The 24,610-nt window shown below is 39.9% G+C and overlaps 3 protein-coding genes and 1 pseudogene across 3 annotated transcripts in view; 2 read left to right on the forward strand and 2 right to left on the reverse strand.

Moving 5' to 3' along the window:
* The window catches only part of LOC140928538 (ephrin-B2a-like), a 145,237-nt gene that overhangs the window by 58,349 nt on the left and 62,278 nt on the right, over positions 1-24,610 (forward strand). The window lies entirely within an intron of this gene.
* On the reverse strand, positions 9,932-13,526 carry LOC140928406 (uncharacterized). The gene is made up of 5 exons (XM_073378145.1): positions 12,921-13,526; positions 12,588-12,699; positions 12,018-12,165; positions 11,527-11,806; positions 9,932-11,152 (listed from the first exon to the last, which is right to left on the reverse strand). The coding sequence occupies exons 1-5, from the start codon at positions 13,524-13,526 to the stop codon at positions 9,932-9,934; spliced, it is 2,367 nt and encodes a 788-aa protein (XP_073234246.1).
* Positions 17,806-18,763, forward strand: LOC140928425 (uncharacterized; annotated as a pseudogene).
* LOC140928434 (uncharacterized) overlaps positions 21,838-24,610 on the reverse strand; it is a 28,482-nt gene continuing 25,709 nt past the window's right edge. Inside the window, exon 8 of the mRNA XM_073378186.1 lies at positions 21,838-24,479. Within this exon, the coding sequence (XP_073234287.1) occupies positions 24,369-24,479 (111 nt within the window). The 3' untranslated portion in view covers positions 21,838-24,368. The remainder of the gene's footprint in view (positions 24,480-24,610) is intronic.

Raw genomic sequence — 24,610 nt, forward strand, 5'->3', positions numbered from 1 at the left:
TCCACCTCTTTTCAGCCTTCCTTCGCTGGCGCTTCGCCTCCCTGATCTCCTGAATGAACCATGGAACACGAGGTCTCTGAACAATTGTTCTTGTCATTAACGGTGCGTGCTTGTCCAAAGCAGCCATGAGGGTGTTGTTATAAGATGAAACAAGTTCCTGTAAATCATCAGATGAATTCTGGCACAATTCAGAAGTAGCCAAGTCCTCATTCAAGGAGACTACGTTGACTGAGTGCAATTTTCGGTAAGAAACTCTCCGCACAGAAAGTGGTGGCTTATCACAGCGGATAGAACAAAGGACAGTTGCATGGTCAGAAATGTACCGACTAATACGCGGTGTATTCCCTAATAACTGATCAGATTGACGTGTGATGATCAAGTCAAGGGTGTGGTCATGTTTATGAGTGGGACTTGTAACATGCTGTTGAAGTCCATATGACTCCAGTAAATCGATCAGTTTTCTGGCGTCAGTATCCTCTGCATTATCCACATGAATGTTAAAATCTCCAGATATCAGGAGCTGTTCCTGGCACAATACAATAGACTCTAAATAATCAGCGAGCTCCGAGAAGAATGTGCTGATGAGCACCCTGTGCACATCGGAAGAGGGTGGTCGATAGAGTATGATAACGCGGAGATTATGAGAGGATGGCTGCTGAACAATGAGCTCAGAAAACTCAAAAGATTCTTTCACACCAGCACACCAACTCTAAGAAGTTTAAACCCATGTATTCAAAGCAACTGGTTTGGATAACTGGAAAATTCCTTGCACCCTCGCAGACGTTCATGACTAATCTGTCCCTCATGAAGGGACTTTACAAATTTGTCGTGTAACGCCTATTTTTAAACCTGGAGACAGATGGCAATTAGACTGTTCACGGTCCCCTATTTTTTCGTGAGATCGTCGAGATATAGCGCGTCTTACAGTCAATGGCGGCCATCTTGATTTTCAAATGTACCGAAAAACTGAGAGGACTGTAAACAGTCTCGATGGCAATGTGAAAACTGTTGTCCCTTTTTTTTTTATATTATAGCTTGTGAGCAAAGCATTTGAAAAAGAGGTCTTTATTCAGCTCTAGAGTTTTACCTCATTCTGTTCAAGAAAAGTAGGAACTATGTGACCTTCTAATGAACAAGGCCCGGCAGGACTACTACAGTGATCTCATTTCCAATAATATTAATGATCTCAAACATCTCTTCAAAGTAAGCACGAATCTCTTGAACATTGCAAACAGGAGGACAAACAGCAACTCGCTAAGGAGATGGGCACCTTTTTCATTAGGAAAATTGCTAAGGTCTACCGTCCCCACCCCCGATGTTTGTATTATTGAGCATGCGCTTTAACTGTTAGGATGATTGCGCATGTGTGCACGAGCAGCAATGGTGTGTGAGTTGCTGGTTAAATCCGAATCAATGCTTGGTTAAATCTGTAAGACACTACATTTTGGCGACGAAGACGGTCATTTGAAGAAGTTTATTCGAGATGGAAAGTGTATATTTAAGCGATGCACAAGGATTAAAGCCGTTTGACTGTTCAGAAACTGCTAGTTTATCCGCACGCTGGGAAAGATGGCTTCGAGCTTTTGAATTGTTTGCGACGGGAAAGGAGTCAAGAATGTCGAAGAAGAAGGCTTTATTGCTGCATACTGCCGGATCAAATGTGCAAGAAATTTATTTCAAGTTGATCGAAGAAGGAGTATCAGATAGCTATCAGAAAGCAAAGGCGACCTTGAATAAATATTTCAAACTGTTCAAACTATTTCAAACCGAATGTTCCGTATGAAGGGCTTTGTTTTCGTGAAACAAGTCATCTGGTAAGTCATCGAAACCGTCGACCAGTTTGTTACTAGACTGAGACAAAAAGCCCAAACCTACGAATTCGGAGACGCTGCAACTGTGGATGAGCAAATTCGTGATCTAGTGATTAGCAAATGCTTGTCGCACGAACTCCGTCGGAAGTTACTTCAGAAGGGTCGAAACTTGACACTGCCACAATTAAGAGAAATTGCTCGTTCTATGGAGGAATCTGAAAAACAGGCACGTTCAATCGAAGGAGGAAGTGGTGAGGTCCGTAGTGAAGTGAATAGTGCGAGCGGAAAGTCGAATTACAAAGGGGATGCGAGCGCAAGAAAAGTCAATTATGTTTGTGGATATACGGGACATAAAACCAACGATCGTCAATGTCCAGCGAGGGGGAAAAAGTGCCGGAAGTGTAATGGATCAGGACATTTTGAGGCTAGGTGTAAAACTAAGGAGAAGCAAAGAAGTGGTCGTGGAGTTGGAGGGCCGCGTAAACCAGACGTCGGAAAGAAGGAAGGTGCAGCTCACCATGTAAGGCAGGTAGAAACTGAAGGTACTTTGGGTAATGATTGTGCTTTTAGATGATTCTAATTTTTCAAGTGATGAGAAAATTCCTGTGAAGATAGAAGGTTTACAAGTAACAATGATTTTTCATTCTGGTGCTAGTTTCAATGTCATAGGTCGTAATGTATGGGAATATTTGAAAGCAAGTATAAGGTTGCATGTGTGTCGACTAAGGCTTCAAAGAAGTTGTATGCATATGGTAATAGTCATCCACTACAAGTTGCAGGCATGTTTACTACAGAAGTGTCTGTTGAAGAGAAAGTGTTAAGTGGGGTCGAATTTTTTGTCATTGAAAATGAGGGACACGCCCTCCTTGGACGGGAAACTGCCATTTCTCTAGGAGTTTTGAAGCTGGGAGCTCACGTGAATTCACTCGAGGTTTCTACGGATGGAGCAAAAGGGGAGGCCAGTATTTTTGAAAAGTTCCCAGGATGTTGTGAAGGTATTGGCAAACTGAAAGATTTCCAGCTAAAAGTCCCGAATTGACCCAGAGGTACAGCCTGTAGCACAACCAATTAGGCGGGTTACTTACCACTTGCGTGATAAACTGAGTGCCAGACTGGATGAACTTGTGGAACACGTTGAAAAAGTGAGTGGACCAGGCTCGAGGGTCTCACCAGTGGTAGTGGTGCCTTATAAGCCCTCAGGTGATATTCGTTTGTGTGTGGACATGCGACAAGCCAACATGATAGTAAAACGAGATCGTTTCCCAATACTCACCATTGACGAAGTTTTACAAGATTTGAACCAGAGCAAGTTGTTTAGCAAGTTGGATCTTACCTCCGCCTATCATCAGATAGAACTGTCGCCCGAACCAAGGGATATCACTACGTTTGGCACACACAAGGGACTTTACCGGTATAAACTTCACCAAGTCCTGCAAGAGTGTGACAGAGCTCATAATATAATATTCTTGATGATAGTACCTGCACCCACTGAGGAGGAACATGACAAAAGATTTGAGAATGTGGTCCGAGTATTGAGCAGCAGGGGGTTGACACTGAACCGAGACAAGTGTCAGTTTAAGATGTCACATTTGGAGTTCATTGGTCATGTTTTGTCGGCACGTGGAATTGGTGCAGCAGATGTTAAAGTAAAGGTTGTTGTTGATGCCCGTGAACCAATGAATGCTGCGTAAGTACGAAACTTCCTTGGTCTGGTCAATTTCACTGCACGGTTTATTCCACACCTAGCAACAGTATCTGCACCCCTCCGCCAGCTTACAAAGAGTGGAGAACCATTCGTGTGGGGGCCGGAGCAACAGCAATCATTTGATGAGTTAAAGAAGCGACTGTCCAGTGCAGAGACACTTGGATACTTTGATAAGAATGCACCAACTAAGGTGATCGCAAACCAAGCCCTGTAGGCTTCGGAGCCGTGCTAGTTCAGGAGCAAGGAGAAGAACTTCGAGTTATTAGTCATGCAAGCCGTAGCCTGTCCGATACAGAACACAGATATTCTCAGACTGAGACAGATGCCTTAGCCATTGTGTGGGCCTGCGAAAGATTTCATGCCTATTTGTATGGTGCTGAGTTTGAACTAATGACCGACCACAACCCTCTAGAATGCATTTTCTCACCTAATTCCAAGACCTGTGCTAGGATCGAAAGATGGCTTCTCAGAATGCAACCCTACAGATTTACAGTGAAATATATTCCAGGTCCTAAGAATATTGCCACCGTCAGAACACAAAGAGCAAACCGAAGAATATGTGAAGTGGGTCGCCCAAGAATCGACACCAGTTGCCCTGATAACTCGTGAAATAGAGAGAACATCAGAACATGATGCTGAGCTGAAAAGTGTACGAGGATGTCTCTTGAATGGGAAATGGTATGCCTTAGAATTCAAAGAGTACCTACCTGTGCGAGGTGAATTAAGTGTGACTGGAAAGCTTGTTCTTTGTGGAACTCGGATTGTGATACCAAAGCAACTTCGTTGTCAAGTACTAGAGTTGGCACACGAAGGTCTCCCAGGAATCGTAGCAATGAAGCAACGTTCAGGTACCAAAGTGTGGTGGCCAGGCATCGACAAAGAGGTAGAGAGAGCTTGTAAGACCTGTCATGGTTGTCAGTTAGTTTCACAACCAACCAAACCTGAGCCGATGACACGTACAGAATTGCCTACAGCACCATGGCAACATCTAGCAGCTGACCTATTGGGTACATTGCCTTCTGGTGATTATGTTTTTGTTGTGGTGGACTATTACAGCTTTGAGATGGAATTTACTGAATCTACAACTTCTGAGACGATTTTCGTCACTCATGGCCTTCCTTTGTCCTTAAGGACCTTAAGAACAGACAATTGTCCGCAGTTTACCAATGAAGATTTTACGAAGTTCTTGGAGGAAAACGGAATTGAACATAGAAGAACCACACCCTTAAAGGCCACAAGCCAGTGGTGAAATAGAAAAGCAAAACCGCAGTATCCCGAAGTGACTGGGTATCGCTCAAGCAGAGGGTCGCAACTGGAAATCAGACATGGATAACTTCGTAATGATGTATCGCGGTTCTCCACATTCTACTACTGCGGTTATTCCGGCAGAAGTATTATTTAGAAGACGCATCAGGACCAAACTACCCCATCTCCAAGAGTTCAGCATCGAAGATGAGGCTCGAGAACGCGACAGTGAGACGAAAGGAAAGGGAAAGGTGTCTGCAGACTGCCAAAGCAATACACGTGAAAGATTCGAGAAGGTGATAAGGTGTTACTGAGGCAGGAGAAAGAGAAATAACTGTCAACGTCATACAAACAGTCTCCCTTTACAGTTATTCAGAAGAATGGTAATAGTGTTCTTGTTGATGCTGATGGTGTGCAGTACCGCCGGAAGGTAACCCATGTGAAGAAGTATTTCGAGCGAGATTATGATGTATTAGCAGCCACTGGTAAGTCAACAGGTGCTTCAGAGGCTCAGAGAGTAACACAAAGTTTATCAAACCAAGAGTCCAGAGAACCTGTAAATGTTTCCACTGAGAGAGCAAGTGAGGACGGTCCATTGGAGTACACACGATCTGATGATGCTACTATGGAGCAAAGAGATTCTGTCACCTCAAGTCCAACAAGAGTCAAAACAAACACGACTTATTTCAAATAATGCCCTTGTTATGTTTACAATGAACTTATGGCCATCTGTTGGTCTTTGTAATCGTGCAACTGGAACAGTAGTAGATATCATTTATACCACCCTTCATATCCTTCCAGATCTACCTGTTGCTGTTATTGTTAAGTTTGACAATTATATTGGCCCCTCAATATCTCAAGAAATTCCTTCTTTAATTGCTATAGCTCCTATGACTAGTTTCTACAAAAAATGGCAATTCATTTCATGAGAGACAACAACTACCGCTTAAGCTTGCATGGGCCCTAACAATCCGCAAGAGCCAAGGATTAACTTTACCAAAAGCATGGGTAAATATTGGAAAGTCTGAACAAACATTGGGCATCACGTATGTAGGTTTAAGTAGAGTTAAAAAATTGTCTTCACTTGTATTAGTAGAAGAGCCAATCACTTTTGATAGACTTAAAAGTATAAAAAAAATAACTCCTTGAAATACAGACAACAGGAGGAACAAAGATTGAATCAACTTTTTGAAAGGACTAAGAACCTTTTCAAAAAACAGAAATGACTGAATGTATGTGGCATCAAAAGTAACCAATAGTAACAATTTTCCTTTCAGGTGAACCAAGTATGAATAATCCAAGTGGTAAGTTGTTTACCAGTTTTACCATTCATTCTGTTGTCAACATAACACTGAGATAAGAATTGAACAATCTTGAAATACTTAGGACACACTTTCTGATTGAACCTATTTAAAAAGTTTATATTTCTCATACCCACAATTTTATCCTACCTGAATTTCAGTAGCATGTGATCATAGATGTTAGCCAAAATTTCATGCAGTACAGTGAGTTATATTGATTGTAGACTTAAACATGGTTAATAATCTGTCTTGGAATAAACATACATAAGATGATGTTATTATGAAATCCTCAAGCAACTAACAACAACAACAACAAATTTTATTAAAAATTGGAAATATAACTACTAACATTACTTTCCTACCCGCGAATAGCTTATAAACTAATCGAGGCGGGGGGAGCTGGAGACATATTACAAATACAAGGTTTATCTATAGATGGACTAAATAACAGTAAAGACACTACTACGAAGTAAATAGAATAAACTAACATAAAACAAGGCAAGTACATAACGATTACGAAGAGAGGCTAACCTTAAGTATTAAATAACTTAATAAGACGGAACACTTTGACATAATCATCTTCTGACCGCAAGAAATTTAGTAATAATTCCTTTATCCTAAATGCTGTCATCAAGAGCCGGGGGCCGGGGATTTCCCCCGGCTACTATGAGTGTGGCCCCCGGCTACTTTTAATGGAATTAGAACCAAAAGAAACTCCTAGGTGTTTGATTCCCCGCCTACTTATTGTATTCACCCGGCAAATCGAAATCTTAACGACAACCCTGATCTTTTTACGAAAGGGCAAACGTTTAATTTTAATCGAATAAGGAATAGAGTTCCAAATTTGGGCACCGATTCTCGAGAAAAAGCCATATATTTTATCGGTTCTAGAGAACTGAATATAAAGCGAGTCGCTAGTTATGAATCTGACTCGTTTTAACAAACTGATTGAGTATACTAACTGGTGCTGTTGATATCATGCAATAAATAGATACAATCTCTGAAAAATAGGCTAGGTAGGGGAAGGTAATTCGATTTGAGAAAGAAGGGTACGGTGTGTTCCTTAGACCTGAAGTAAATGAGACCTAAGGCCCGTTTTTGTAGAGTTACGATCTTTCTTTGAAATGTCAAGGCACAGTTTCCCCAAACACAAATACCACAAGTTAAATAAGGGACAATTAATGAGTTGTAAACTGAAAGTAAAACACGACGCGGGACATAATGTCGAATCTTAGCTATAATTCCTATCGACTTGCTGATTTTGTGACAGATAGATTCTATGTGGTATTTCTATGAAAGATTTGAATCAATCGTTAAGCCAAGATATTGTACATAGTCTTTCATTTCAAGGTCTGCGTAGTCGTTAGTCACGGAGTCAAGACTTCTAATCCTAGGTATGAAGGGCGTATTCTTTTGCCGGGGACGAAAGAACACAAAGTTAGATTTTTTATGTTCAAAGATAGTTGGTTGGCCTTTAGCCATTCGTTGCCAAGCTCACGATTAACAAGTGATTCGAGTTCCTTTAAGGCCGATACACACGAGGGGTTTTGCTCCCGGAGCATGCTCCAGGCTCATTTTGCACGTGTCAGTACACACGCCCCGGGAGCTTGCTCCCAAATATTTAAGAGTGAGTCCATGGGTGCACCAGGCAGGTGTGCTACATGCCATCTCTCCGATTTCGCTGAAACTTGGCCAGTTTAAAGGGTCTATCCCAAAACTCAAAATGACAAACTGGTTTGTAGTTTGGATCTTTATGGTGGGAGATAGCCCACCCAACTGGTTTAATTATATTTTTTACCGATAAAAGGGCATTAATAACAGGCAAAAGTAGGAAGCTCTCAGGACAACTGTTTTTAACCTTTGACTATGAGGGTTTGTGTAAATGTTGATACGTCTTTAATAAATGCAAGAATATAAGTTTCAGTCAATTTGATTGACAGCTTGTCAATCACCGGCCTTGAATATGGGACCACCTTTTTAGCCATTCAATTATTTGCTGATTTTGAGATCGAATATCTCTCCTTGCCAGAAAGCTATGACAATAATTTTGTTATTCCCTGCTTAACAACCCTTTGGTCTACAATAAACATAAAAAAAATTTCTGGGCGCTGCCTTTTTTGGGCGTCAGATGCCAATTGAAAACTACACCTAGAATAGGTTTATTTCCATTTCATCTTTCCTGTAATTCAAGGATTAACGGCTGCTCAAGCTAATAAACCGACATTTTCTAGCCCATTATACAAGATTAGTAATTGAAGAGTTTAATACATGCTTAAAACGATCTAGATTTGGCGAGAAAATTAAAGATTTCACACTGAGTAGTAATGCATGTCACCAAAATATCGAAGGCAAAATCGTAATTTTTGTGAGCTCGTTTAGATGTTCTCGCAAAATCAGAGATTATTCTTCTTGCGAGTTAAACTATATATAAGTCGTCTTATTCAAGTGTTTACTGTCTATATTGTCTTTATTGTGAGAAAACCAGGCTGTTCTTAATTTCCTAGGGTAGATTTCAAGGCCACATGGCGCGCGGTTGTTGACAAACGTTGAGTCACGCCAGTCATAAAGCAATTTCAACTCGCACATCTAAAAACAACATAATGATGAGAAATTCTTCCTTCTAGCGATAAAGAAATTAAGCTCTTAAAAAATTATTTAACTTCTGGTTACAAACTCGGAAAAAGAAGAGTACTAGAAGGAACGATGGTGTTATTTTCGCTTACCGCCGTCGGGTCGCCGTCGATCTACGCCGAACTAATGTATGCTGCGTAACCAGACAATATTTGTTTCAAATCCTCTTCTTTGCCTCCAAGGAAGGCTTTCAGAATGGCCTTCTTATCTCCATGACTTATTTGTTTCCTCCTATCTGCATTTTTTTTAAATACAAGTTTTTCAGAGTTCTATCACTCTCGATCAACATTTATACGCCCAAGTATTACGTGACAAAAAAAGAGCCTGCAATGTTTTGTTCAGCGAATTTCCCCCGCCTACCTCGGAAATTTCATAGTAATTCTAAACAATTTTCGGTTGCCCAGACAGGAAGAGACAATAAATAAAAATAAACAAAGCAAAACGCAACAAAAAATAAATATTTACGTTTTTGCTTTCGTCTCCCAAAAAGCCAAAACTGAAAGAAAAATGTCGTGACCTTTTTTTTACTAAATATTCCGTGTTTACTTTATGTTCCCGATGCCGTGTTTATTCGAGGGCGGCATTTATTTTGAAACTCTTCTTATCAAGGTTGATAACAACGCTTAATCATTTGAAAAATTTTATGTAAAACATGCAGGTATTTTTTTTCTTGCTGGGATGTAACACACACAGTCATTTTTCCTGGCTTGTAAAAGAAACTGAAATACAATCCTCGAATAAACGCGACGTTCACTGATTGGGTACTATCGGCCTTTATTCCAGAGCATTGTTTGTTCGAGTTACCGTGTGGCATAAAATTTTTGCGGTACGTGTTTGCAATCGAATGCCACAGAAAAGTAATCTGTCTTGCTGGTTTTAAATGGGGTGTATATACACACAGTGGAATTGTTGACGAATGTTTTTCCATTGCATGTATTCAATAAAAAAGAAAATATTATCTTTGATTTGCCCGGGACTTTTTAAAAAAAATAGCAAAAGTTAATTGTCAGCAAGAAAACCTGTCCAAATTGCAAAAATTAGTTCCCTCAAAACACCAACAAAAAAATCGCTAATTCGCAAAACTAAACTTTCGTGCCACGAGGTAAGAAGGTTATTGCACTCCTACCAATTTTTTTAAAAAAATTAAAGTTCAAGGTCCCTCCTTATCTGCTGCCTTGTCCGGACAGCCTCGGCTTCTACAACAAGATCATCGGCATCAGCCTCTTCCTCCTCATTCATTAAGGAAGAGTGGGTTCTCTGTAATCGACCAGCTTATTGAGGGCGGAGAGTCGGCTAAAGTATCGAGCAATCTGTTGTTCTGTCAACCAGTCGGTCTTTGTGAACATCTTCTGCCCGTTCTCGTCTCTCAAAGACTTCATTCTGGAGGCGACAAAGGAGGCGTTTGCCTTCTTTCCTGTTTCCTCCCCGGCCCAAAACACGTCTACCAGATAGCTCTTCGCTTTCTCGGAAAAGGCTACCGGTTTTCGATTTTTCTGAAGAGCCCATCCTAGCTCCACGACTTCGTCAGGCGTTGCTTGGTCACTGGAGTCGAAGGTAGCTGAATCACCCCGAACATAGCCACCACCCAGGGAATGGCATGCCTCCGCCCATTTTCGCCTGATCTCGTCATAGGTGGACTCCTTTACCAGTCTCACCATGTGCGTACCAACGTCCAGGTGCCTTTGGAACGACGCAAATGACTGGAAGGTCTTGATACACCCTTCCTCTTGACAATGAAACATAACCTTCTCTCCTACCTGGTCTGCCTGTGCGGATTCAGGAGGTTCTTGATGTGACCCAGGCAAAGACGAAGATCTTGCAGGCATAGCGCGTTGCTGGCGATAGGTACCCACCTCTACATGTGGTCTGCCAAAAGGATGAATTATGACGAGCTTTGTAGGACCTCGCGGAGTACCAAACCGTGCAAGCTGAGCTGCACTATAAAACTTTTCAGGACCCACGTTATAGGCTCGCCACACCCTTATGCCTCCATTCTCGTAAGAGAAGTTATGTAGCGACTGTATCTCAGCCATATTATGCTTGCTCATCGTCTGCGCAGATGGTTGAACTAGACACACAGCCGCATAGCAGCCCTTGATGCCTCCATAAGACTCAATGGCGGTTTTCATGTCATTGGCCGACTTGACATCATTTCCTTCATTAAGAAAGCGTCGAATGTGGCTTTTAATTGCAGCAGTGCGACGATCGCAGATATCTTTACCAGCCTGCGGCTCACTGAAGTCGTATCGTGCAATCGTGACTCCGGTACGATCACCAGTACTGGGGAGCGACAGAAGAAGGTAGGCACAGTGGTAACAGCCGGCGTTGTCGGACCTAAGATATACCTGGTTGAGGTTTGGCTTCAGTGCTTTCAGTGTTTCTAACGTATTTTCTATAATGGAGGCCACTGCAAACCAGTTCTGAATGCACTCATCAAACAGATGGACGTAGGTGCGCGTCTGAAGAGTAAAAGAAAATCAATTAATCTCAAACAAACAAAATATTAAATTCAGTAACACTGGGGCTTGTATAGCAGCAGTTATCTTTGTAAAGAAATTGCATTAAATTGTGTGGATAAAAACTGAGGGTTCCCAATGAAATTACTATTCCACATCGTAATTACTACGTCCTACAGCTGTGGCCGGAACCGAAGATGGGTCTTTCACAATACAAAACAATCTCTTCTTTTCCAAACGTTTTGTTTGTTTTAATCAGCTGTTATACCTCAGAAAGACAGATAAATATTTTTTAGCATCTGGTCTTATTTCCGATATATCTTTTAAGGAAAATAAAGTATAGTTTAAATCGATTGTAACATTTATATAAATGGTACCTCAATTTCTTCGTTTTCATCTTTGGTAATGGCAACGGTTATGTGCCAAGGTAGTCCCTTTTTCCCAAACCAATCACGCTGAGTCTCTCGGTAGCTTGTTCGTAAAAACTTCATGGCCCAGTCCATGATCAGCAATGCTTCAGTTTCGGTAAGGGCATCAACCACGGCAGTATTGGCTGCATCTTGATGCACAGATCTTATGACATGTGACTTCCACATATCGAGTTTTGGGATTGCCGCCTCAAGATCATGCTGAAGTTCCTCCCGCTTTTCATCGTTGCTTGAGAAAATTAAGAAAAGGGAGATAACAGTCACAAATAAAGACAAATATTTAGATTGGAGAAAATTCTAACATTTTGTTCTGGAGGTCAAAAAGGTAGTACCCTCATTGAAGCTCAGACACTGCGACTTGAATATCTAAAACAGCATTCCTTAAGTCGCTGCAACGGTCACAGTTAATGTTGTGTTGGTGTGAACATGTCCCGCGGTACTCAGCTTCATTGCTGCTAAGTGCATACACGCTGCAGTGGTCTGCACAGGGAGTCTCAGTGGCGATGTGCAGCTTGTAGTCTGTTGACACATATCGTTTTCCAGCTTTGAGAAGGGACAAAACTCCCTTTGCCTCTTCATCTTGAAAACCTACATGGATAAAATTCCATTATCTAAAACCCTTGACGTACCAAAGATACCAGCATGTACAAAAGCGAAACTCGATTAGGAAATGCAGCTCGTTTATTGTACCTTTAATTTCTTTTTCTTAGCCCAGTTTTCCAGGCTGTAACTATTTCACAGGTGCACTCAGGAAAGAAATGCTCAGTGGTTTGGAAGAAAAGTGTATACTAGAAAATTAACCTTAAAACATAAAAAGGGTTCCTGCAATTGACAACTTACTCATTTTTTTTTTGTTTCCCTTTCCTCTGAACTTTCTCATACGCCCCTCTCAAAAAAGCTCACTTCAAATGAGTGCGCCCACCCACCAAGCACAAAAACACCAACACGTTGCGTCCCATATTGAAGGAAATAAGGCAAAAGGCTAGACTTAACCTAATTTTCCGTCTTACCGTTTTTCTGTAGTATGCTAGTTACTACTTCAAGAGATGAAATTGCAGTTACACCGTCCGTTTGCATGCTGTCCAAACCCGCCAAGGACTTCTTCTGAGAAGCAGCGCACACCTGAAGTATAAAACTATATTGTAGTCAATTATGTACTGCTTAAATAAGACGGTAAAAATCCTCTTGTCATACCAAGCAAAATCTGCAGCTTGTGCTGACATTCTCCACTCACACATACACACACACTTTCCCCACACACTAAGCTTAAGACAGTACGGAATAACTTGCGTGCATTAAAACCAAAATTGTCGTCTAACACGTGGCCTTATATCCATCTATACCTTAAGGATATTGAAAAGTGTTGACCTTCCAAGGGGTGTGAAGCCGGATTCTGTACAATAGGCTTGATACAGCTGGATGAGACCGGACGAAATGACTGTTCTCACCACGTTTGGTATGTCAATTTTCTCTCCGCTTGACAGCTTTAGAGTTTTCGTTCCATATGCAACGTCTTGAAGAAATGAAGGACTGGATACAAAATCTACGAAATGGTCGACTTTAGTGGGATCCAGCCTTGCTCTGGTAATGGTTGGCGGCTCTATAGGCTCTCCAGGCTTGGTCTGAAAAGCATGTTTTCTGGCCTCATCAATCCTAAACTTTGTCAGTCCTGGCACAAGCTGCAGCAGTTCTGTCTTGCTGTAATCACCAGCAAAGAGGGAGAGAATCCGTTGCTGGGTGTTCCAGGATCTAGCTTCATTATACAGCGTTACTAGTCTAGAGACCAGGCTGTCTTCCTCGGCAGCACTAGATACATTACGCCCGCTTTGGTTCCTTGCAATCACCTGTTGAAGCAGCCATGATGAATTACCCGGTGCAAAAGCCTCCAACACGGAATCAACAACTTGCTCTGCCTTTTTCCCATAACAGCGCCACGTTGATGACGACATATTCACAACATCAGACCTGCTTGCGACCTGACTGGACTGATTCGGCCATCAGTTGACTTAAGGAGATAACTGTTTAGGTGCTGCAACTGATGCTCAACTTGGGGTGTTGGTTGCCACTCTCTAGACGTCTCTTCCTCTACCAACGAGCCTTGGGAGGACGATGAGAAGATATCTGAATTCGGAGCGCTTTGCTATAATAAAAGGAACAAGTTTTTTTTTTAGCGAGGTAGGAACCTATGCATCGAATGTGCGCCTCAATAATTAGAAATACATGTCATTCGGTGTCAGAATTGCTTCTGCCTCTTCCATAGGCTTTACAAGGCTAAGTGCAGTTATGCGGAGCGCGGACGTTAACTGCAGGCTGCTAGGAGACGAGCATGAAGTACGAGTTTGGGGGGTGACGAGAACGAGCACAGGGTAGGGAACGGGAAATAATGTAACCCCTTTCGTCGCCTACCATTTCCGTAATAATTTACTACAATATCCACAAAATATGCAACCGCGAGTAAGTGGAACGACGCGGTTATAATTACTCTTTTACATGAACATATAAACCACGCAGTCGAATTACGTAAAAAATTAAGTAGAACAAAATATGATAACCTCATTATTAAATATATTATGAGTTCTTTTTTGGAGTTTTAAAATTTATTAATTCAAACATATTTAAGAGGCACATCAATCCTACCTCGCTCAAAATCTCATCTTGAAATCGCACTCGCAAACGTGGTAACACAAATTCCTCTTCTTCTGGCTCAATTGACTCTGTTGCAACGTGCTCTGTTGATGGCGCTGGAGTGTGACCCACAAACTCCTCCTCTTGCGTAGCAGAAATTTGGGATCCCTCAGTTAAGGTAGCCAACACAGAGGGTGGCTCACACTCTTTCATAAAGTCAGAGTGGGCACCTCTACAGTATCTGCATATGCCTAGTTAGTAGGAATTATTTTACGTATAAAGTCTTCCTTTTATAGTATACTCGGTGGGTTTTTAGAATAAAAAAAAAAGTTGGACATGTGCCCTATTAATTAACTACCAACCCCTTTCCCCTCGCTACCCCCGTTATCCTGGCTACTTAATTTAGGAAAAATTAATTAAATTCGTCCGCGAGTTACTAGAATGATTATCACACCTATGCGCCCTGGTACTGATGAGTAACCTATTGGCGCCTGCGATGACACGAATTTCATTTTCACACACGTTTAAAAGTCTTATAACAGAATTTTCAAAATGGATAGTAAATTAACAGCATATAGGTAAAAAAACACAGCCGAAGTAACAATCTTAGCTTGGTAGGTTGCTTAGCACCTTCGAAGTTGTCTTGGTCTAACTCGTCCCCAGTCGACTTCGCAAGACACATCATACCCATCAAACCATGCGGGCCTATGCTAGTAGGGAGAGGTTCAATGAGAGACGACTGGGGGCGGGTCTGACTAACCCACGTTGCCAAAGCCTTGTGTGAAGGCCTTCCTTGCCTATCCTCCCCTTCCACGCGTGATCTATGCGTTTCGGGTCACACGGTCCAATTGAGTATGTTTGTCTTTCCGCCTTTCTTATCAGTTGCCGTGCGCATAGGAAGTAAGCAAGTCAGTAACAACACCCTATGCAAAATAAAATCTTTTTAATTACCTGCACCGACTGGAACTACAGTGTTCCACTTTTCCTTGATTTCTTTTGCCGTCTTCAGATTGACTCCTCTGTCACCTTTGCCCTTTCAATTGCCGTGAAGAGGATGCTGGCATTTTTTTGATGGTCGGAATCTTACTCCAAGGACTGCGCGATGTTTGGGGCAGATCGTGAAATCGCGGCCGTCATCATCTTCGAACAAACCAACGCGAGCTAAAATAAGCTTTTTCTCGGATAGAACGCACGATTGAGATACATTTACATCTCTAAGATGTTCCTTTATGACATCGGCACACGAATTTAGTGGTATAAGTTGTTGCCGTCCGGGCCATCGCGAAGAGAAATCGCATTCCGTTCCACAGAAGATCGCAAATGAACAGGAAAGCTGAGACATATTGCGACTTAACAACACAAACGCGTGGTTGAAAAGAACGTCCCTTGGACGATTAGTCAAATAAATTGCATGGTCTGAAATTTGACAGGCACGTGCTGTTACAATTTTGCTGATTGCGCAATCCGGCAAGGTCATGATTCTGTCTGGTCTCCTCTGGAATTTGAGGTACAAATGTACCATGGCCGGTACAGTCCTGTACAATAAAGCTTAATTTTGTAAAAGAATAGAATTTCTTTAAATGAATTTAAGTAATTTACATTATAGTTTTGTATAGAGTCACGGAATCATACCGATTACAAAATAGTACTTTGCATTGGTTATTCACTAATAAAACAAGATAATTCGGTTATCTTTCAAAAGCAACAACAAGTTTTGCAGGTGAAAATGTGTGGACTTCGCCATCCAAAGATAATAAATTTATAAATGATTTAAGGCAATTTAATTTTTTTTGGTGTGTTTTGTTTTTTAAAATTCATTCTTTCTTCCACTCTAGACAACCGAAAATTGTTTAGATTCGGGGGTAGGCGCGGGAAATTCGCTGAACTAAACATTGCAGGCTCTGTTTTTGGTTACATAATACTTGGGCGTAATATTGATTGAGAGTGATCGAGTGACAGAGTTTCGAACAACTTGTATTTGCCGAAAAATGCCGATAGGAAGAGACAAATATAGTGATAGAGATAAGTAGGCCAATCGGAAAGCCTTGCTTGAAGGCAAAGAAGTTGATTTTGAACAAATATTGTCTGGTCACGCAGCATACATCGACGGCGGTAAGTGAAAATAACACAATACTTTTTTCTAATAGTAAATACTGTTTTTTTTCCGAGGCCGTAGCCTGAAGTTAAACGAATTTTTTAAGACCTTAATTTCTTTATCGCTAGAAGGAAGAATTTCTCATCATTTAATGTTGTCTTTAGATGTGCGAGTTGACATTGCTTTATGACTGGCGTGTACTGGCGTGACTCAAAGTTTGTCAACAACCGCCCGCCATGTGGCCTTGAAATCTCCCCTAGGAAATTAAGAACAGCCTGGTTTTCTCAAAGTAAAGACAATAGACAATAAACACTTGAATAAGACGACTTATTATTAGTTTAACTCCTAAGAAGAATAATCTCTGATTTTGCGAGAACATCTAAACGAGCTCACAAAGATTACGATTTTGCCCTCGATATTTTGGTGACATGCATTACTAATCAGTGTCAAATCTTTAATTTTCTCGCCAAATCTCGATCGTTTTAAGCATGTATTAAACTCCTCCATTACAATTCTTGTACAACGGGCTAGAAAGTGTCGGTTTATTAAATTAAACAGTCATTAACTGTTGAACTGTAGGAAAGGTGAAGTGGAAATAAGTCTGTTTTAGGTGTAGTTTTGAATTGGCATCTGACGTCAAAAAAAGACAGCGCCCAGAAATTTTTTTTTGTGTTTATTATAGACCAAAGGGTTGTTAAGCAGGGAATAACAAAATTATTGTCATAGCTTTCTGGCAAGGAGAGATATTCGATCTCAAAATCAGCAAATAATTGAATGGCTAAAAAGGTGGTCCCATATTCAAGGCCGGTGATTGACAAGCTGTCAATCAAATTGACTGAAACTTATATTCTTGCATTTATTAAAGACGTATCAACATATACACAAACCCTCATAGTCAAAGGTTAAAAACAGTTGTCCTGAGAGCTTCCTACTTTTGCCTGTTATTAAAGCCCTTTTATTGGTAAAAAATCTAATTAAACCAGTTGGTTGGGCTATCTCCCACTATAAAGATCCAAACTACAAACCAGTTTGTCATTTTGAGTTTTGGGGTAGACCCTTTAAACCGGCCAAGTTTCAGCGAAATCGGAGAGATGGCATGTAGCACGCCTGCCTGGTGCACTCATGGACTCACTCTTAACCTGTTAAATATCGTGCAGCATTTTGCGGGGTGGAAATTCTGCTCCCGAGGATGAAGTATACCCATGAAATCGTTGGTACACACGGAGGAGCTTTGTTCCCGGAGGGTGCCCCTGGAGCATGCTCCGGGAGCAAAATCCCTCGTGTGTAGCGGCCTTTAAGTTGTTATTTGCAAGTATTGTACTGGTATCGTCAGCAAATAGAAAACTAAAACTAAAATTACTCTATGGAATCCTTCAAGACCTCATACAACTTGTGATATCTCAATCCAACTCACTAAAAATATTGCCACAATATTATCCCCTTCCGAGATTCATATTCTTTTGATCTCATCAGTAATAACTCAATCTTAATAATTTTGCCCTTCCATTTCAAGACAAAGCATGGTTAGTTATTTACATAACTTCTCACCTATAAAGACAAGCCAAACCAAGAATCAATATTTCTCGCTAAATTTCCAGAGGCAAACTCTCAACTATATCGTGCTGTGTGCTTCTCCCCAGAAAAGCATTCAGTGCTCATGCGCAAGTTCCGAATCAAGTTCCGTCGAGATAAACAAATTCCAAGTAAAGAAAAACCTGAAGCCCGAAAAGGAAGAATTGATTCTCAACATAAAAACAAGAATCGAAGATTCCAATGAAAGTGAGATGGATTTTGACCTTCAGAAGATAGATGAAGAAACCGTGTAGACAGTTCAATAGAAGAAATTCAGGAAAAAAAACAATGACCTGGTAAACATTGCTGGCCGTGTTTTATTCAATGGTACTGCTGAAACTGTGGATGTTCGTGGAAAAACTTTAACTAAACAAGAAGCTTTGTGTACAGATAACAGCGGTTCTCTTCGTCTGGTCTTGTGGGAACAAGACACAAGGAAAATGAAACTGGCCAATGTTACAATATATCAAATGTTGCCATCAAAGAATTCAGTGGCGCAAACTATTTAACTTTGACCAAATACAGCACTGTGATTAAAGCCAACAAACTGAATATTACTCGACAGGATGATGTTCCAGACAACATACGACAATTGAAAGTGCAATTCAAACCAGACGGAATTAACTCAGTATGTTCAGTCATATCTAAGCCGCAACAAGTGTCACTCAAACGTCATGTACAGTGACAGGAAAATCGTCAAATGTTCCGAGTGTGGCCTAACACAACTGAAGACATTAAACAACTGTACGCCATCCTTAAAAGAGAACAGGATGAAGATTTCACGAAAGAATTTGCAGACCTTAATGATGATGACATCACTGTCCTCTTCTTACTGTTGAAGCAACAGTTGTATTGAAAGACAAAAGTGCCAAAGGAGTAATCAAATCACTCTAAAATCATAAACAACGCTCTTTGCATAGACTGATAGTGACTTTCCAACATGTAAATAGGACAATCATTGTCATTTTCGTTTAGTTTAAAAGTTCTGTTACCTATACTGTAGTCATTGACAGTATATTTTTCCCAAAATTTACTCTAATTTTCAGAGTTTTTTTTAACAATTTTAATTAAAACATGTTGTATTTGTCACTAGTAATAATAATAATAATTTAATATTTATATTGCGCAAAATACATGTGTATGATCAAATGTGCATTACATGAAAGTAAATTATCAACATTAATAAGTTATCCAAAATAACTAAAAATATTATATAAAAAAAAAACAATGGATCTATAAAAATATAATATATACATAATCCTAAAAAAAAACCTAATAAAAAGCTAATCTAAAAAAATGGGTCTTAAGTAAACCTTTAAACCTATAAAAATTGGGCTCATTTCGTATTTGTGATGGTAACCCATTCCACAGTTTAGGTGCCGCAGCTAAAAAAGCACGGTCACCAGGTGTCTTTTTAGTTAAAGTTCTTGGCGTTTGAAGCATGATTCCCATTGCACACGATCTTAAATTGTATCTCTCTTCCTCCCTTTTGCTAATAAGTTCTTGTAGATATACCAGAGCTTGTCCATGGATGGCTTTAAAAGTAATTATAATAATCTTAAAATGAATCCTAAATTCTACTGGCAGCCAATGAAGCGTACACAGAATTGGTGAGATGTGATAAAACCTTGGAATCTTAAAAATAAGCCTTGCTGCGGAATTCTGGAGCCGTTGTAACTTTGCTATTTGTTTAGCTGGTAACCCATACCGAATACTATTACAATAGTCAATGCGTCCAATTATTACATTTGTAACGTAGTAATAGGCTGCTTTACACGTGTTATTGATATTAACTTGAAGACTCATGTTACTATCTATCCATGTCACTAGTAACACCTGACAACTGCTAGTTAATTGGTTTTATTGACGACTAAGCATTATTACTTTTGTAAATGATAGTAGGAAATTCCACACAAAACACCATTGCCATTGAGTTTTATTTAAAAGTTGAATTAGATTAATTTCTTTTTATAACCATTTTTATTAAAATACGTTGTTGTTCTTGATACAAGTGACACCCAAAGACTGCTTTCTGAAATACTATTTATGTTAGAAATTTAAAAAAGAGTGATTTTACTTGACATGTGAAACAGAGAATATAACAACTAGTGCAAAATAGCTGCAAGTAAACAAACGAACACAATGGAATAATAGAGCGTAAAATTCTACTACCTATTTCACAGGTGAAGTAAAATCATTCTAAAAGGCATCAATATTTGGCCTAACTTATGTTAAACCAAAGCACGCCATGCCATTGCATATTATCATAGCACTACAGATGCAACAAATTCAGTAATGCTTACTGAACTTACCTGGTTAATATTGTTTCACGTTCACGAGTCATTTCTTTTAAGATACAAATAATGTACATTCTATAAACATGAAAGCAAACCCAAAGATAATCCTCACTCTAGTTTATACAGCATGATTATGATTGCCAATAATAATACCCCCGCCCACCCAAACAAAAAAAAAAGATATATCGAATTCACCTATATGGCAACTCAATGTCGGTGAAAATAACTCTTTTGACTAACTAAACAAGTCAAATGTTCACACTGAATATCATTTGACAAACTGGACCTACTACGATTATAATTTACCTTCATACTTCGACATATGTGAATCTTTTTTGGCTGGGGGGTGGAAGGGTGGTCTTAGTTTCAGAAACACCGCACAATTTGTGAATTTTTCAGAAATAAAGGAGCATTAACCTAAGTCTCACGCAAGAAGATGGATCACTGCCTAACTAATGGCAGCATCAACAGAATGTGCTGGAGCATTACTATCTTTTAGATACCCTAGTATTAAGGATAAATTAGAATCTCTTCTCTCGGTGTCTCAAAGTTTACATATCTAGTCAGTGCCATTTCTCTTTCTTTATTTTAGAACGCGGGCATCAATAAACGAGATGCCCGCTCCTATTCTGTGTTTTGTGATTATTTAGATTGGTATCAAAGTCAGAAAAAGAAAAAAAAGGTTGTCGCACAGGCGACTCAGACGTAGGGTGCGTCAATAATATGGACAAAATGGGTTGAGTTGTCGAATCTCCCATGAACTAAAATAGTCCAGAAGTCAAAATATAGCTAACATACCTTTAACTGAACGTCTACTTGCATTTCCTGGCCGGTTAAAGTGGCATTTTGTCGAGGTTTGCAGTAGACGTTCAATTTATTTAAAAACCAAAAGAGTAAAGGTTTACTTTAGAACCACCTGTTGCTTTCTATAGAATTTTTATACCCCGTACAATACTTTCTAGAGAGTCAAGTAAACAAAGATTGACATTTTTGCATCACAGGCAGTTTTTCGCTTTGCTGCGCTTCGACCTCGTTTTCATGTTTTGCCCGAAAAATCAGTACGATTTGCCTAGCCCCCTTTTTTCCCTTCTTTTGAAATAAAGATTTTTTAGTTAACCTCTGTGTCTTGGTTTTGTTTATAATCAATTTTTAGTGAAAATAATTTAATGATTAAGTGTGTTTCGAAACAATAGAAAAAACTGGCAGGTAAAAATAAGCCATAATATCATTTTACCTGAATATATATGACATCATGACCAAGTAGGGACATAATATCACTTTTCCATTTATAGATTATGACCTCAACATTTTTTGATGACGTCAACCCTTAGGGTATTCTGACGTCACTTGCTCTTTGCCATCTAAAAATAAACTATGACATCATCCTTCTTAATGAGAGGTATGACGTCATTTGTATTTCCCCGCAAGTTAATGAAATTCCACCGCATGGAAAAGGCCTAACCGGTCCCTTCCCCACTACTACCGCAGCCCCATTCTTAAGCTAGAGGCTAACCGTGCTAATAGTTAAGAAAGCTTTTATGACAAAGCTACCTTTCTCGAGATCGGAATCTATGTACAACGGTGGCCAAGTTCGAGTCCGCAAATCGGCTCACTTCCGTTGTCAACTAAACTAAATATGACATAGCAAACAAAAATTCTCCACCACTTCACTCCACTGGACTACATCGTTTAATCAAAACAATACTCAACTTGCGTATCTAAAAAATTGCTGAGGATAAAGCTGGGAAGGCCAAATCATACACCTTAATCCAAAATGATAGCAATGTTACTTTAATTTATTTCATACTTATGTTGATCATCTTTGCCTCGATTGCATCTGCCGAATTCAAAATATCTTTCCCCTGAAACTAGGCACTGAGGATAGACTATAATGAACACAAAAGAATGATTTGTCACCATTCTGGAATAATGTGCATAGTCAACCATAAAATTGGCTGGCCAAAGTAGGATTTGCAAATGCTTAAAAATTAACGTAAGGCTAACACTGAAATTTCACTTAATGATTAATAGTAACATGTATATTGTTGGCGTATATCGTAGACTATAATGAACACAAAAGAATGATTTGTCACCATTCTGGAATAATGTGCATAGCCAACTATAAAATTGGCTGGCCAAAGTAGGATTTGCAAATGCTTAAAAATTAACGTAAGGCTAACACTGAAATTTCACTAATGATTAATAGTAACATGTATATTGTTGGCTTATATCGTACTTAAGTATCGGCTGCGAATCCTGTTGGTAGACTATAATTAACACAAAAGAATGATTTGTCACCATTCTGGAATAATGTGCATAGCCAACTATAAAATTGGCTGGCCAAAGTAGGATTTGCAAATGCTTAAAAATTAACGTAAGGCTAACACTGAAATTTCACTTAATGATTAATAGTAACATGTATATTGTTGGCTTATATCGTACTTAAGTATCGGCTACGAATCCTGTTGGTACTGGAAAAGAGTCCGTCTGATAAACCTCAAAATATTGTCGGTAAGACCATAGTTAGTAGAGTGGAATGGTTATGAAGACAATCAAACTCCTTTTTTTATATATTTTTGTGGTGGTCTAGTCGGTGCAAAACGTTGCTATCATTTTGATCTTATTGACAAATAAAAACTTGGCAGTAATTTATTCCGTCACAATTAATTTATGAACAAAAAAGACTGTGCACCGTCAGGGAGTTGCCAACATGAACTACAGCACTGTTGTTTTTATCCTTGATGATGTTTGCCGACTTTCATAACCATTCTCCACTTCTAACTATGGGAAGACTGCATTATGTTCCGTAACACAACTGGAGAAAACGCTTTTGAACACTTCAAAAAAGCTAAATTTGCTGGTAGGAAATCTAGTTCTTACTGCTACTTGTTCCCTAAAATATGATTTGCGCGACCACGCACCCCAGTAAAGGTTCGGTAAAACGGGTAGCAAAAGTTGTACAACTTATTTTGCAACACCCGTCTTGCAACAAATAAGGTTGCAACGTTTGTTTTCGTGGGTGGTAAAACAAGCAACATCGTTGTAATGCTGCTAAACAACTTTCCCGGATTTTTTGCTGCCCGCTTTACTGTAGCTCTTACGGGAACTCTCTCTCTAGTCTTCTAAAATCTTCACTTGTAAACGAAAAAGGCACCCGTCTCTGCTCTCGCGGGATGACAGTTTTACAATTTCCATCTATACTGGGATCGAAATAATGCACCTGCAGTGACGTCTTATTAACAGCCTGCTCACCGCACCTCTGACTTTTCAAGATCTCGGGGAAAATGAGGAAAAGATCATGCGAAATCTTATAAGACTTGCATGTGGAAAGTGGGAGCAAAGAGGGTCGTTCTTGTTTAAGAAAACAATAGAAGCAAACAGCATCTCCCTAATGAAAAGCAACCCTTACTATTCCTACTACCGAAAATCATCGACTAAATGCCCTAAAATTCCTCTATATTTTCGCATTTTTACGAAGACCGAAAAGTCTTCCTGGTTGCGCTCGCCTCCCTCGCCCTTTTGTTTTGAGTTAATTCTTATTTGCGTTGGGAAAATAGACAGGGTGTAAACAATCTTACACAAGACAAGGTGAAGGCGATTATGTAGTTTTTCCATATTTCACAGAAAAAAAAATTTTATTAGTCTTATTTAAACGATCTTGCACAAACGAGTGGTTCAAAAAGGGAAGAATTATGTTTGCGAAATGTGCCCGTACAGAGGCCGAGTGGGTGAGGAGGAATGGGTCAGGGGCGGAGTGACTTTTTATGTTTAGGGAAAGTGTAAGCGCACTGATTCGAGCGACTGGATTTTCAAAAGATTTACGGTATCCCTACAAAACAGTGACAAAATATGCATGACAAAAACAAAGTCAAAGAGTACAAGCAATTTACAATAGCAATTTCTGGGGCGGATCTAGTATATATTCTTAAGGGGCTCGATAAATAATCTCTGAAAGCTGGAGTATCTAGGGGGATCCAGAGTTATGCTCCCGCGCGAAATTGTTAATTATTAGCCCTCAGAAATCAAAGTCTACCAATTTTTTTGCGTAGACGTTTTAGACGTCCATAGTTTCTTCTTAGGGGTTCGACCTACCCCTAGATCCGCCCCAGATGTTTGATTCATTTACTTAGTGGAATTCTGTAGTAAAACTTGATGATCTGCTAAAACTGTGTATAATAACCACAGGGTATTTCCTGTCCACTTCAGATGATGCTGAAGTGCTTTCGAGTTTTATGCTGACGGGACCTTGAAACACTGGGACGGCTGATCTTGGGAGCTGGATTCCGAGGAACGTGTTTTGCCTCTTCTAACACCTGACAAATAACAAAGTGAAGAACACAACACATAGAACATACATGCCTATACAACACAAATTTAAGGATAAATCTTGTAACTCGAGTTTCAAGCACTGGGCAATGATCAGACTGTAAGTACTGTATGGCCA

This window comes from Porites lutea, chromosome 2 (assembly GCF_958299795.1).
Source record: "Porites lutea chromosome 2, jaPorLute2.1, whole genome shotgun sequence".
NCBI lineage: Eukaryota > Metazoa > Cnidaria > Anthozoa > Scleractinia > Poritidae > Porites > Porites lutea.

Coding starts and splice junctions, on each gene's coding strand:
- LOC140928406 (XM_073378145.1), bottom strand. CDS start 13,526: ATGTCGTCATCAACGTGGCGCTGTTATGGGAAAAAGGCAGAGCAAGTT. Junction 12,166..12,587: donor TAGCATACTACAGAAAAACG/GTAAGACGGAAA, acceptor TTATCCATGTAG/GTTTTCAAGATGAAGAGGCA. Junction 11,807..12,017: donor CTTAGCAGCAATGAAGCTGA/GTACCGCGGGAC, acceptor AATTTTCTCAAG/CAACGATGAAAAGCGGGAGG.